Raw genomic sequence first — 13,765 nt, 5'->3', positions numbered from 1 at the left:
ATTACGGAGGATGATTCTCAAAAAGAAAACATTCCCATTTCTACGTGCAACTACATGAGTTGGCCGCGATTGTCAGATGAGTATATTACGCTTTCGAAAAAAAACGACCCATGCCTCGCCTTATAAAAGGACAGGTATGAACATTGAAGCATAATAAATTGTCGCGCAGTACATGACCACAATAGAAACGTGACATTCAGAGGGCAAACAATACGTCGAAATCATTTCATATCTGGGCCACGTGGGATATATTTTATGGCAGGTGACAAATGTGAAACAGCATAGAGACACAGGAGACATATACCTGGACATTATTGTGAAAAGTGCTGCAGTGTGCTCATTTTAGCTGCACCAATTACAGCTTAAGGATGATTCCCGTTCGATCGAAAGCCCTCCTGAAGATTTGCACTGTAATGTTAGCCCTAGCTTGTGCTCGCGCTCAAGCATTAGAACTGTCAAGAGAAGAAGTCCTAAACACCTTCAAGGTACGTATAGCGCTGCTTGCCAGCAGTAAGACAAACATTCGTTTCGTTTCGGAGTTTTCTGCACAGAACTAGCGCCGTAACGCGGCTTTGGCAATATAGGTTGATTTCAATTGCACTGCTCTTGGAAGCAATACAATAAAACGGTGAATGCGTTCGATAGAGTGCCACCAGTTCATGGATTCATAAGGTATAAAGAAACATAGTGAAGGCGTCATGCGTGTGTGTTGCTACCTTAAAATGGCAAACCTGCGAAATGGCGTATACTCACAAGCTGAAATACCGTATACTACGACAACTTTTGTAGCATCGAAGCAGCAAACGCACTTTTTCTCAAGTCGGTGTGATAGTCACTCTTGTCGGAAAAGAGAGACTCCGATTGCTCATGGCTGCTGAAATAAACTGCCAAAAGTCGATCAGACGCATTGAGCGTGTATATCAATGTTACGTATTATAATTTTACGTGTCAAAACTACGATGTATTTATGTATTTTACATGTCAAAACTACGATGTACTTAGTTGCACAAGAGTCATGTCACCATATGAAATATAGTGAAGTCGGAGCATGAAATAACGACTGGGCGTCACACAATGTGGACTTACTAATTATATAGTCCTTTAGGGCTTATACCACAATACAATGACCATACAGCCATAACTTGTCATCATCGTCATCTACACCGCATAAAAAAGTGCGCATAATGTAAAGAGGTGTAGCAGCTACCTTGCTTATATCAATGGATAATTAATAATGACGTAGTGGGTGCTTTGCTCTTTGCAGCTGCCGTAATTCCCTATATCCACTTTTTTCAGAGCTATGCAAGGTTACATAATTATTCAATTCACTGATAGCTTCACTTCTTATACAGCCACGCAATTTCTAACTCCCCCAAATGTTGCTTTTACATTTTGGTGAAACTGATAATCTGCCCAAGGCAATTCTGGACCATTCGTGCTTGGCATTGAGGGCCATTCGTCCAGCATTCACCGCAGAGATACTTCATGGTCTTCGCTCTAAAGGACACAGCTTTTATAGTACGTAAAACACTTCACTAAAATTACACCTAACTGGTGATAAGACATGCTGAGCGTCAACTTGTCAATGTTTGCTCCACATAGCAAAAATTACGAAGAACCCCTGAAGAGCAGCAGCAGCTGCGTCAGCAATGTATGGAGTATACGAAGCGCTCTAACTAATGAAATATTGATTACCCACTTTTATTAAAACTGCAGATCTTTGAGCAGCATGAGTACGGCATCGCAATGCTCGACGTTGACCAGGACGGAGACCTTGACTGCTTGACCGCGAGGCGAACGGAATTCGACAAAGACGCGCCCAGCGCCACGTACGTGTGGCAACTGAAAGGCCTTAATGGAAAAGAAAAGTATGCGTAAAATTGTTTAATATCTATCTATAGCGATAATAACCCGGTCAAACACATTCACTTGGAAACGAAGACGGGCCCCGCACAAAGAATTACTAGAATTTATAATATATATATATATATATATATATATATATATATATATATATATATATATATATATATATATATATATATATATATATATATATATATATATATATATATATATATATATATATACTAAGCAAACAAGTGTATATTTAAGGGCTCAATTTTTTCATGTCTGACACAATATTACTGATATCCAACAGACAATAATGCCAAGCAAAGTATAGAAGAAGTTATTATCTATAGATAGAATGGTAATAAAAATGCGAAGAAAGAAGAGTGGGTGAAAAAATGACTTGCCATAGGCAGGAACCAAGCCTGCGACCTTCGAGTAACGCGTTCGATGCTCTGCCAACTGAGCTACGTCATCAGCTATCCCCTCCAGTCACTTTATTGGGTATATATGTGAATTCAACGTGAGAGTGTAAGTCAGCTCTACCAGTAGCCATGGCGGCGAGTGTGTAACACTCTTTATGAGCATGTTTGGCGTCACGTTCAAAACGAAATTTCTGTTGTATATGTCCAGAAAGTTGCTATAAAGTTCCAACCAAACTGATTCACAATTATGGATATTCCGCGTCAGGTCGTGTGTACATCTGTACGGTTTATCAGGCAAGATGTTGATATCAGCTCCACTATGATTCCTAAGAAACGGTAGGTAAATTCAGATTTGTAGGAGGGGAGTCAGTAGAAGTTCTACTCAACGTAGCTAAGCCAGGTTTTTGAGACGTCAGTAATTGAAAAAGTAAAAGAAAGGATAGAAAAGGATAGAAATCAAAAGCAAACTATGAAATTCATCATAAAGTCCACGGTGGCTTTGCGCATTGAAATAAATAACAGAGCAATTACTCTGAAATAAAGTCGTTTAACTCGCTCGTTGCGTAATATGAAGCCATGATGGAAGGATGGGAATAAATCAGACACAAACCTAAATGAGATTACTTACTTTTCGTGACGCCCACTTCCTCGGCTATTCGGTCCACTTTGGTTTTCTAAGCGTTTTAACTTTGATTCGGCCGTTGCTTATCCACAAAAAATGCCATTTGTGTTTTTTTTTCAAAGCCAGTTCCTTCGAGAAGAGTGCCCATGTCACTTAGAAGAAGTTTAGTTTTTTGTGCCTTACTGACAAATTCATACTTTTTTGCTAACGAACAGAAACCTGCTACAATATTTTCTTGTCTTCAACTTTATTAAAGTCTCGGTGTCTGACATCGAAATCAGTCGCCATTACCAGGCACTAATTTTAGTGCCAATGGTTTGCATGACTTCGATGCAGTTCTCCCCTTAGGTGCAGGGAACGCTCTGACTTCAACAATGTTCATTCAAGAGTAATAATTGAGCTCAGCGACCCTTCCCGACAGAGCTTTGTTCTCTGACATGAGTTTTTCGGTATCTGTTATAAGGTTCGGCTTTTCATCACGCAGATTTCATTGATGCCATTGGAAGCACTCATACTTGTTTCCTAATTTTTACCTTGTTTGTTCAGCTCTACAGCATCAAGACCAGCCTACTGAAGCTTTCACAAAAATTTACTGAGAATCTTTCAGTGAATTTGCTGCTTTTATTCTCTAATTTACCCTCAAGTATTCACTTCGCAAGTTCCAAGTTTGGTAGCATTTCGGAAGTAAAACGGCAACCGAACAACTATGAAAACAAAAGTACAGGGAAACAAAATCGTGATGGCAACGACAGCTAACGACTAAAATTGTGCGTAAAGTTTCACGAAACTAACCTGCGTATGCTGAGAAAATGCGTCAGATAATATGCCGGATGCGCCATCGCTGCCACTACTGGAGTCTCGGTGATGTTGATGAATGTTGATGACACCTGGTGAACTTGCAGCACGCCAACGAAGCCCACGACACCTGATTATAGCTTACGAGAAGGCGCTGATCAGGGCAATCAGGCTTGCTTACCACGGGGGAATGTTTACAGCCGGCCGAGATAGCTTCACATGCAGAGAAAAGGCATGCGACGATATGCCGGATGCGCCATCGCAGTCACCAGTTAAAAAAAGCAAACATCCAGAGCATAGATGAAAGCGCTTTGTATTGGCAGAAAAAGTGGCATGCGTAGTATTACGTAAACATCTGTATCATTGCATAAACTTGCAAAAAATCTTGTGTTATCTGACCACCATTGATGCGAACTTGTTTTTTGCTGAGGCGGTGAGCAGAATATTTGCATCTTTTTCTGCAAGTGAATGAGTTGGTAGCTGCGCCTTCTTCCATTTCCTTTCTTGTGATTGTGTTAATGAACGCCCAAAAAATTTTCTCTCAGCGCATATATTCGCCCTCAAGAGGAGGGGCCAGGGTAATATAGGTTTTTATTGTAAATAAAAGTTTTGGTTTTAAATGAGTGGTTTACAATTTTGAGTACCCGGTACTCTACTATGGGAGAGCATAAAGTCGTCCCGTGTGCCTCACACTTCATGATGCCGTGTCGACAAAAATTATCCTACGAAAAGGGACACGCTATGTGGGCGATGATTGCGAACAGCTTCCCATCAGTACTGCACCATCGTTTTCGTGCTTCTAATTCCAGTGTTTATGAACGCCCAAGAAAACTTGTCTAAACGCATATATTCGCCGCAAGACGATGGGCGTGGTTAATATGTACCTTTTATTGCAAATAAAAGTTTCTTGCCTCCAAATGTACAGCATGATCGTATTAGTGTTTGGAATGCCTGTGTTATGCGAACGCATGTTTCTGCATTCAATTTCAAAGCCATGACGCGAACTTATGCTTGTCGTTTTTTTTATTGATATGATATATAAGGAGATGTTGGCGCACCATTATGGCACCGGCTACTCCTTAGCCGTTGATTGAAACTTGAACACGTATCTTGAAGCAAAACATACAAAGCAGTGCATGGAAAATAGAAAACTCAGGCACAGGTATGCAAAGACAAACTTATACGGACATATCACAATGGTAAGTAAATGTTCGAAAGTCAATGTCAGAAGTCTCTGGAAATGTCCCTCGTTAATATTCGGTTCACCAGCACAAAACAGCAAAGCACACGTCTAGTCCATATAAAGATGCATTCGCTCGTATGTACATAATAGTCGACACGTCATTCATTTCACAACACACACGTGATGGGTGTCACATGATACTGTACATAATAAGTACATGTGTTACAAATGAAAGCTTGTTCTTTGTTAATACTTGTCAGCAATCCCGCTCTCTTGTAAAAAACGTGTTAATGCTTCTAAAGCGTGGGACTGTAAAACTCCAGTTGGCCACGGGCCCAGAATTTTTTTCATGCTAAATGGTCTGTGGTCCAATGCGAACAGTTCGCTTTTAAGACGGCGTCTCGGCGTGTCATGATGTGGACAGTCTATGAGAAGGTGACAGACATCTTCATCTATAAATCCACAATCGCATTCGGGAGTTTCAGCTTTGTCGATTTTGTGCAAAAAATGTTTTGTGCATGCAGTGCCTAGCCTCAATCGGTGAATTAGAGTTGCCATCCTTCTATCTAATGCCAGCGTAATTTTGAATTCAATAAACAGATCGATGCGATATAAATTGCAGCTCTTTGTACTTTGGTCAAACCAAGCAGTTCTGCTCATTCTGAAAGTTGTATTCTTTATAATACTACGCAATTCATTTTTCGAAATTGGTAAAGAAACAGTAACGTCTTTACGATGTGCTTGTCGTGTGCTGCTTCATCGGCAGCTGTTTTTCCAGGAATGTTGCAGTGGCCAGGTATCCCCTGGAATTTGATCTCATGTTGCGCCTTCTTTGCTTTAGTGAGCTCCTTCAGCGTTTCGTATGTCATACTATCACTTATTACTGTCCTGTTTGCACTGGAGAGTGATCTTAATGCGGCCTGTGAGTCACTGAAAAGTACCCATTTTCTAGCGTCTGCTACCGAGTTTACAAACTTTAGACCATACGGAGTAGCGAAAAGCTCAGATGTAGTAGATGACGTCATGCGGCATAATTTAAACGATTCCTGAATATTGAGCTGTGGTATGATAAATGCCGATGTTGAAGACGTTGTAGTACTTGAGCCATCTGTGTAAACATGTATGTACCCTGGATACCGCATATGTATCTGATAAAGCGCTAGTTGTTGAGCAGCTTGGATGAACATGTCTCTCTTTCTGATAATGCCATCCACTGAGAATTCAATGCTTGGTATAACAAGCAGCCATGGAGGATAGTTCATTTCAGAGCTCCAAAATTCATGTCTGGGTAATATATGTACATTACTCTGTACATTTTTATGAGCATTGCTTTTATCTCTTAGTAAAATCTCCAGTGCCAATGGGTGGTCCCTGTGTTGCGTCTGTAAGCGAAAAAAAATGGCGGCATGCTTCAATTGTTCTCATGACTGGAAAGGGTGGTTGTCGAGTCTCTGCTATGACAAGGCTGCTGGAAGTCACTCGTGGAACACCTATGCAGACGCGCAGTCCCCTAGCTAATAGTCTTTGAAGTCGCTCCTCTGAAGTGCGGGAAAGGCCGTGTAACACTGCTGCAGAATATGCAACTTTTTGTCGTATTAAAGCATTGTGAACAGCGAGCATGGATGATACAGATCTGCCCCATGATGTCCCAGCAATTCTGCGGAGTATATTCACTAGCGTATTCACCTCATTTTCGAGTTTCTTTATATGAGGTGCCCATGATAGCTGCCTATCAAGTATTACTCCGAGAAACCGATGCTGTGTCACAATCATTAGTGGTTCTTCTTCTAAATTGAGATTGAAGTTCTTTAACATCTTACGGGTGAAGGGCAATACAGCTGTCTTTGCGTGCGATAGAATCATTCCTCTTTCTTTTAAAAAGTTGTTGATAATATTTATTCCGTCTTGCAATGCAATCTGAATTAACCGTATGTCCGTGCCAGATGCCCAAATGCACACATCATCTGTATATAAGGAGTATTTCAACCTGGAAGGCAGTCTTTTAGCTAAATAAGAGGGCTGAGTACGCTTCCTTGTGGCACTCCCTGTCTGACGTCGTGTTCTGCACTTTTTCTTTCGCTCGTCTGAATGAATATTTTACGACCTGATAAAAATTTGGATACCCACCGCAAAGACCTGCCGGACAGTCCGTGTTCCAACATACTCAGCAGAACATGAGTGTGACTGACTGTGTCAAATGCCCTTTTGATGTCCAAGAACACTGCGACCGTCAAACTACCACAGGCGCGTTCATGCTCCACATACGTTACTAAGTCCAGTATTGCATCCATTGTGCATCTCTGTTTCCTAAAACCTGTCAAGTAGTTGGAGAATACACCAGTTCTGTTGCACCACCATTGAAGTCGCGCATCAATCATTTTTTCCATTACCTTACATAAACAGCTTGTCAGACTGATTGGACGGAAGGATTCAAGGTTCAAGGGTGTCTTAGCCGGTTTTAAGATCGGAATGATGCGAGCAGACTTCCGAGACTCGGGTACTATTTCTTGCGTCCATAGATTATTGTAAATATCTAAGAGAATAGTTGTGCCTGTGGGCCTAAGGTTCTTTAGCATATTGTACGTAATGCCGTCCGGTCCAGAGGCCGAGTTTTGAGGACATGATGCTATAGCACAATGCAGCTCCCTCAACGTAAATGCAATAGCCCTCTTAATCACTTCGCAGATGATTTCTTCGACTTTCTCTGCATCATGCTTCCACAAGTAGAGATAGGAGAATCGAGAATAAAATATGGCTGATTACGAAGGCATGAGCTAGCCACACTGCATGCTAGCTTCGTAACACAACTTTCTTGTTGGAGATGCGTCGGACCATTCGGCCCCTATGCAGCTCCCTATACTTGTCGTCTTGTTACTTACGGTTAAAACGATACAAATCACATAGAAATTTAAAGACAAGTGCAGGCACACCTAACATTCCCTGCATGGAAGTGGCGAACGCAACGGCTACTTGTATATGCTACCGTTAGTTAGCAGATTTGCGAATCTTTTTTTCCAAACATCGCTAGCAATCATGCATTCCGTGGAAGCTGAGTGCCAATTTTCGTATCTCTTGACGCGACCGTTGGAGTGAACTGAATTAACAGTAAAGTCTTCGACGGTCAAAGTTTATCGGTGTTCTTCGACATGCCGGACACGTTAATCGGCCACACGGTGGGAATGTCACCTGCGAAAACGGAGTGCGACGTCACCACGTAGCTGTGGTTGCTAGCGAGACCAACGCGTAACTCTGCTACCTGCAGGTACAGAATACACAGGAACTTTAGGAGCAGCAAAGTCACAGCGACACCATGCATATGAGCTGCAGACAGTGCAAACCGCGTATTTCAAAGGCCCTAAAATGGAATGGCCGCGCGCCTCTCATTTGCTAGTGGCCCCATACACAAGGCAGAAGAGATTTGAATTCTAGACCTCTCCATCCACAATCAAAGGAGACTTGCCACAACACTACAAAAGCTTCGCAAGTTTGGTGACCGAGTGGGCCGAATGGTCCGACGCATCTCCAACAAGAAAGGTGTGTTACGAAGCTAGCATGCAGTGTGGCTAGCTCATGCCTTCGTAATCAGCCATATTCTATTCTCGATTCTCCTATCTCTACTTGTGGAAGCATGATGCAGAGAAAGTCGGAGAAATCATCTGCGAAGTGATTAAGAGGGCTATTGGCCTACCTGTTGCAACTTCTAACACGAGACTTCTCACGCTGGGAATATTGAACACCTTTCAGGAGCTTAAGAAAGCACACCTCACGAACCAAAACATGCGTATAACACAGGCAAAGTCGGGGTGCCATCTGCTGTACCGGCTTCTCTTGAAACACGACTTTCACACTCAGGAGGGTGTCCGAGTGCCCCAACTCTGCAGACGTGCCATCTGAGTTCGACCCCTCGCCACAAACATGGATAGGAAAACCATAGTGGTCGTTACCAGGCGAGGGCAGTCTCCATGCAACATCACTATGGTAATAAACACGGAGTCTTTTACGTGGATATGGCAGGACTTGACCTCGGGGCGTTGTTGCAACCAGGTAATTCACGAAGAAAAGCAAGTATACAGACTGACTTTCAAAGCTCCTAGCACAACATAAGCAGAAGAGGTAGCTATTGCCCTAGCTGCCTCTGACCATCGATCTCAATGTATTCTATCAGATTTTCGGGGGGCATGTCGAATATAAAGCTGGCTGGATCCCACACTTGCGGAAACAATTTACAGAACTTAGCAACCGGACAATCGACCCTATCCCTCGTTGCCTAGTCTAGACTCCAAGACACCAAAACCTTAATGAGGAATGAAGCCGCGAACACGGCATCCCGAGCCCTGGTTCACCGGGTGTCCCGCTTAGATCCTGAGTACCTTCAACCCAAAGGTGGCTATCTGCTGATATTCAGAAATATTACGACCTATCACTGGAATCAGCATCGTCAATACCCACCTCCTGCAAAGGGGCTGGGGAAGCCAAACGAACGCTTATTGATGAGCCTTTTCACCAATACTTCAATTTGCTCAGAAATCATGCGACAATTTCATTTCTTCTTCACTGGCAACTGTCAATGCTGTGGGCAGGTAGCGTACACCTACCACACCATTTGGGCTTGCCCGCTCCACTCAGCCCTTCCCTCCAACCTTTACCCAACTCTGGAGGAGTGGGAGGTGATCCTGTTGGGTTGCTCGGACCTTCAGGCCAAAAGAACCCAGGTCCAGAGGGCTAGGCTAGTGAGTGTCACCAATAGGGTCCCAGAATAAGGATTCCACCCACTATGGAGCCTCAAAAAAGCTGCACCTCTCTTTTGCTTTTTCAATACATGTTTCTCTCTTTCTCTCTCTCTCCAGTTCATCCATGGCTTAGCAAGGGTGCCTATTGCAGGGAAGTTAGAAAGTTCATTACACGGCGTTAAGTTTTGTGTCTACGTACAAATTGATGAAACCTGGAAAAAGAATAAGGTGCAATGTTTTATTTCAGTGCTTCCGCGGAAATGACGAACGTATACCACAGATGTCATAAAACTATGTAATCGAGCAAGACAGTTGCACGTTCTTGTAAATATGTAGGATTGTTTTGATGGTGGGCTGCTCACATGAAGTATTACTTCCTCAATTTCGATTTGTTCTCCGACAAAGCAATGTCTTATCCTTTTTATATGACGTCAGGTTTCACTGATGCAGCCTTCTTTAAACAAATTTACCTTTCATGATGACAAGTTTCCTGTTTTTGGTATATCCGGCAGCGGATGCTGCATTTATCTAGAAGGTGTATGTAACTTTCCGCTATCCTAGTGCATGAAAGTTTAACGTCTATTCGAATGAGACACACTCAAGAGCCTCGACATACAACAACCTTTGAAAGGTCACCCTAGCGTACTTACCTTTTTGCTTTCTTTGTATAAACTTTCTGAACTAAACACCGTCAACAAGGCCAAATTCAACTCTTGCAAATTTGGTAACTTTGATTTCAGAAGGGAGATCACATTTCATTTCAAGCCGGGACCCACGCCCGATCAGGCCATATTCACACTGGATGATAGTAAGTACCGAACGTGCCATTATAATCTAACTCAACAAAGTTACATGAAAAACGACGAAGGCTGGGCGCAAGGCCTACACGTTGTATATATATATATATAGCTAAGGGCTCGTCTTTCCGTGTTTTTTGACACAATAATAATGAGATTCAACAGAGAATAATGCCAAGGAATGTATGGGGCAAGTTATTAGACCGATTGTAATGTAAATATGAAGAAAGAAAAGTGGGTGAAAAGACAGCTTGCCGTGAGCAGAAACCAAACATGCGACCTTCGAATAACGCGTTCGATGCTCTACCAGTGAGCTACCACGGCGGCCACCCCTCAGCCACTCCTTTGGGTTTATATGTGAATTTAAACGTGGGAGTGTCAGTCAGTGCCACCTGTAGCCATGAAGGTGAGTGTGGCACACTCTTTTTGAGCGTGTTTGGCGTCACGCAGCACGTAAACCTAATACGAGCTGGTAGCTGACCAATAGTCCCTCGTATACAATCTAACGGTCTTAATCAGGGTTTGCGAACAAGGTATACGTGCAAACAAGAGAAGCAGTGGGAAGCCCTTTACTGCTATTTATATAAGAATGGGAAGGCGGAGGTTCCACCATAGGTTTACTCAGTTATGGCCTCAGAGGGTTTTACGACCATGGCAGCCAAAGGCCTCTGATGCTGCCTTTAAGAAATGTTCACTTGTCATCGTTACTTCAGAAAAGCCAGGGATTGAAGGAAGGCCACTGTGAGAAGCATGTCGTGGCTTCATTTTGATTTATATTTTTAAACATGAAACTATCTTATGCTGTGTTCACCACGGCTCTACATACGTACTTCCATCACGGACATTGCCCCTTCTATTCATTCCATCAAATTTACCTATTCATTTTTTATTTTGAGCATAATTCGTGTCATTCCCTCAACGTTGACGCCCACAAGTCTCGCAGGGAACGTTCTAAACCCATATTTAACTTTCATTTTCACAACAACCGATACTCGGCGGTCTTTAGAATCTATAGCGTTAATTTTCGGCAACATTAGCGGTACGTACTGTGCAAGGTATTTTAGAAACAAAAATCTCCTTGTTATTTGCCAAACAAAACTTGTCTATCACATACCTCTATCATGATGTAAGCAGTAAGCCGGACAGTCTTATGCCACGCTCGTGATAGGCTTTGACAACATACGTGTAGTGTAAAAAAATGGTGGTGATAATCTTCCTGGCTCTGGACAGCGCCATGTGCGGCCACAAGCCATCTTCTGAACAATAGGTCATTATACCCATAACGAAAGCAAGCTCGAGTGAAATAATATCGAGGTGCAGAAGTTTCGCAGATAAGAGTCTACAGCTGCGTCAGAAGTTTCCCGTTTCGGTTTGCGATTCTTATCTTATATTCCCCGGCTATTTAACGACTGTGCCTGCGTGCATAAGCAATTACCATTTAACATGCATTTTTGTCATGAAAGAAATAATCTTTGACTGCAATAAAACTCCTTTTATGAAATTTCTTTCGATTTTCAGCTGACGGAACGGAGCACCTTCTGAAGACGCTCTACACAGATTACCATGCATGCGCTCTCTTGCAACTCCCATACGCAGGAAGAGAAGGTAAGAATACGATAACGCGAAGCAGCGTTTTGTCCTGATCATCTGTCGCTTCCATGCGAGCTTGCCTTTAAAGACTATAGCCTTTCTTGGAGTACTGTGACGCAATTATTTTGGTCTGTCTTTTTGTGCATTTGTCTGTTTTTCCGCCGTAATGGTACACCAAGCGGCACCAAGGGATACTCCAAACGGCCATCTCCACCTGCAGCACCTACCAACAATTGTAAATTTTCAGCGTTCATACTTGTGCGATTGTCAAAAAGCAAATATTGCGCATATCTGAGGCACCATAAAAACATGTCAATGTTTTGTATGTGTGGATTTACACTATAGAAGGCATACATATGTAATTTTAAGGACCATTGCGTTTATCACGCTGCGCTGACATTGCAACGCAATGCACAAAAAGGCAAGTGTTTCCAATGCTTTGCTAAGACGACGCCGTGGTGGCACATGCCCGTCGCTTTGCGTTCTACACCTTATCGTCTCCGAAACCGGCGCACACGTCTTTCTTTGCTTTCAAAGATAGGTGCTAGATAGCGCTCGTGTCTAACGTGCCTCCATGAGCTTGTTCGCCTTCACCGCACGAATCTAGACTCTTTAACGCAGTGCCGTCAGAATAATATTCACCGATGTTTTTCACACAGAACATCAAATAAACGTTTTTTTTTTCACTCTCTCCAGGCGCAAGGCTATCGTCTTTCAGCGATACTTGCAGTGAAACATGCAGATATGGGGCCTTTTTTTTTCAAAAAATAATTTCGGACAATCTTTAATAGCGTATATCCAGTTTTTTTGGCAGTACGTACCTTGTACTGGCACTGCTCGAAGCACGCCGCTTGCACGCCCTCATTCAAAACGTTCCATGGCGGAGAGAACATGTGCGAGATATCGCTCCTTGGTGATCGTCAGCGTCAGCGTCGTCTCAGCGTCGGAGGTTATGACTGTAATCAAGTAGACTTTTCTTTACGCGATAGGTTTTCATGTGTGGTGATTTGACCTTTTGTGTGTGGATCTACTGATACTGTTACTTAGTTCAACTGTTAATTTGAAAGTATACGTACAGTGATATATCAGGGCTTATCCTGCAGTGTTTCAGCGCTATGCCACATTTTGACGCACATAACCATCTAGCCCAGAAATCCACGTTGAAAAACTGAATGTGTGTTTATTCCTATCGCATTAATTAGCTTCATCACCACGTCCTTGCAGAGTGCATGCTGTGGGTTACCGAAGAATCCAAGAGCAACGTTCCTGAGACATGCGTTGACCAATTTCGACAGCACTGCGGAGTCGAAGTGGTGGCATATGACGAAGACACCTGCAGTCAATTGGAGGATAATCGCTAAGTGTTCTTTAGAAAAAACTGATTCTAACACTCCTAATCAGGAGTATATTTCAGCGCATAACCTCTGCTTTACAGGAGCAGTGGCACAAAGTTTGTATAATGTCAGAGTTTTGTTTCCAATAAAAGCTCAGGTGTCGAGAACACTAAAGAGAGTATTCTCGTGCGTCGAAAGACATTCAATATATCATTGCCAGTTATGTGGATTTGCCCCATCGCCGTCTCCGCCATGTATGATCCACATAGTGTGTACACTATTATATATATATATATATATATATATATATATATATATATATATATATATATATATATATATATATATATATAATTAGGAATAAAGGAGCACACTTACGAAAATTTGATAATTGTTTACTCTACGTTTCGGCCGTGGCACGGCCTTCGTCAGGATTAA

General features: G+C 42.5%; 1 protein-coding gene across 1 annotated transcript; it reads left to right on the top strand.

The window, feature by feature from the left end:
• The first annotated feature begins 313 nt into the window (after positions 1 to 313).
• Positions 314 to 13,501, top strand: LOC119178449 (uncharacterized). The gene is made up of 5 exons (XM_037429654.2): positions 314 to 485; positions 1,717 to 1,868; positions 10,347 to 10,414; positions 11,922 to 12,008; positions 13,218 to 13,501. Exons 1-5 carry the CDS (start codon positions 369 to 371, stop codon positions 13,352 to 13,354), a joined length of 561 nt encoding a protein of 186 aa, XP_037285551.2. The 5' UTR covers positions 314 to 368; the 3' UTR covers positions 13,355 to 13,501.
• Positions 13,502 to 13,765: the final 264 nt, after the last annotated feature.

This window comes from Rhipicephalus microplus, chromosome 1 (genome assembly GCF_043290135.1).
Source record: "Rhipicephalus microplus isolate Deutch F79 chromosome 1, USDA_Rmic, whole genome shotgun sequence".
NCBI lineage: Eukaryota > Metazoa > Arthropoda > Arachnida > Ixodida > Ixodidae > Rhipicephalus > Rhipicephalus microplus.
The sequence above is the reverse complement of the archived record's forward strand: the minus strand, read 5'-3'. Positions and strand labels throughout refer to the sequence as shown.

Bases quoted from the DNA above. Each gene is read 5' to 3' on its own strand.
- LOC119178449 (XM_037429654.2), top strand. From the start codon at position 369: ATGATTCCCGTTCGATCGAAAGCCCTCCTGAAGATTTGCACTGTAATG. The intron at 486-1,716 runs GTACGTATAGCG...TTAAAACTGCAG, and splicing joins AAGTCCTAAACACCTTCAAG to ATCTTTGAGCAGCATGAGTA. The intron at 10,415-11,921 runs GTAAGTACCGAA...TTCGATTTTCAG, and splicing joins CATATTCACACTGGATGATA to CTGACGGAACGGAGCACCTT.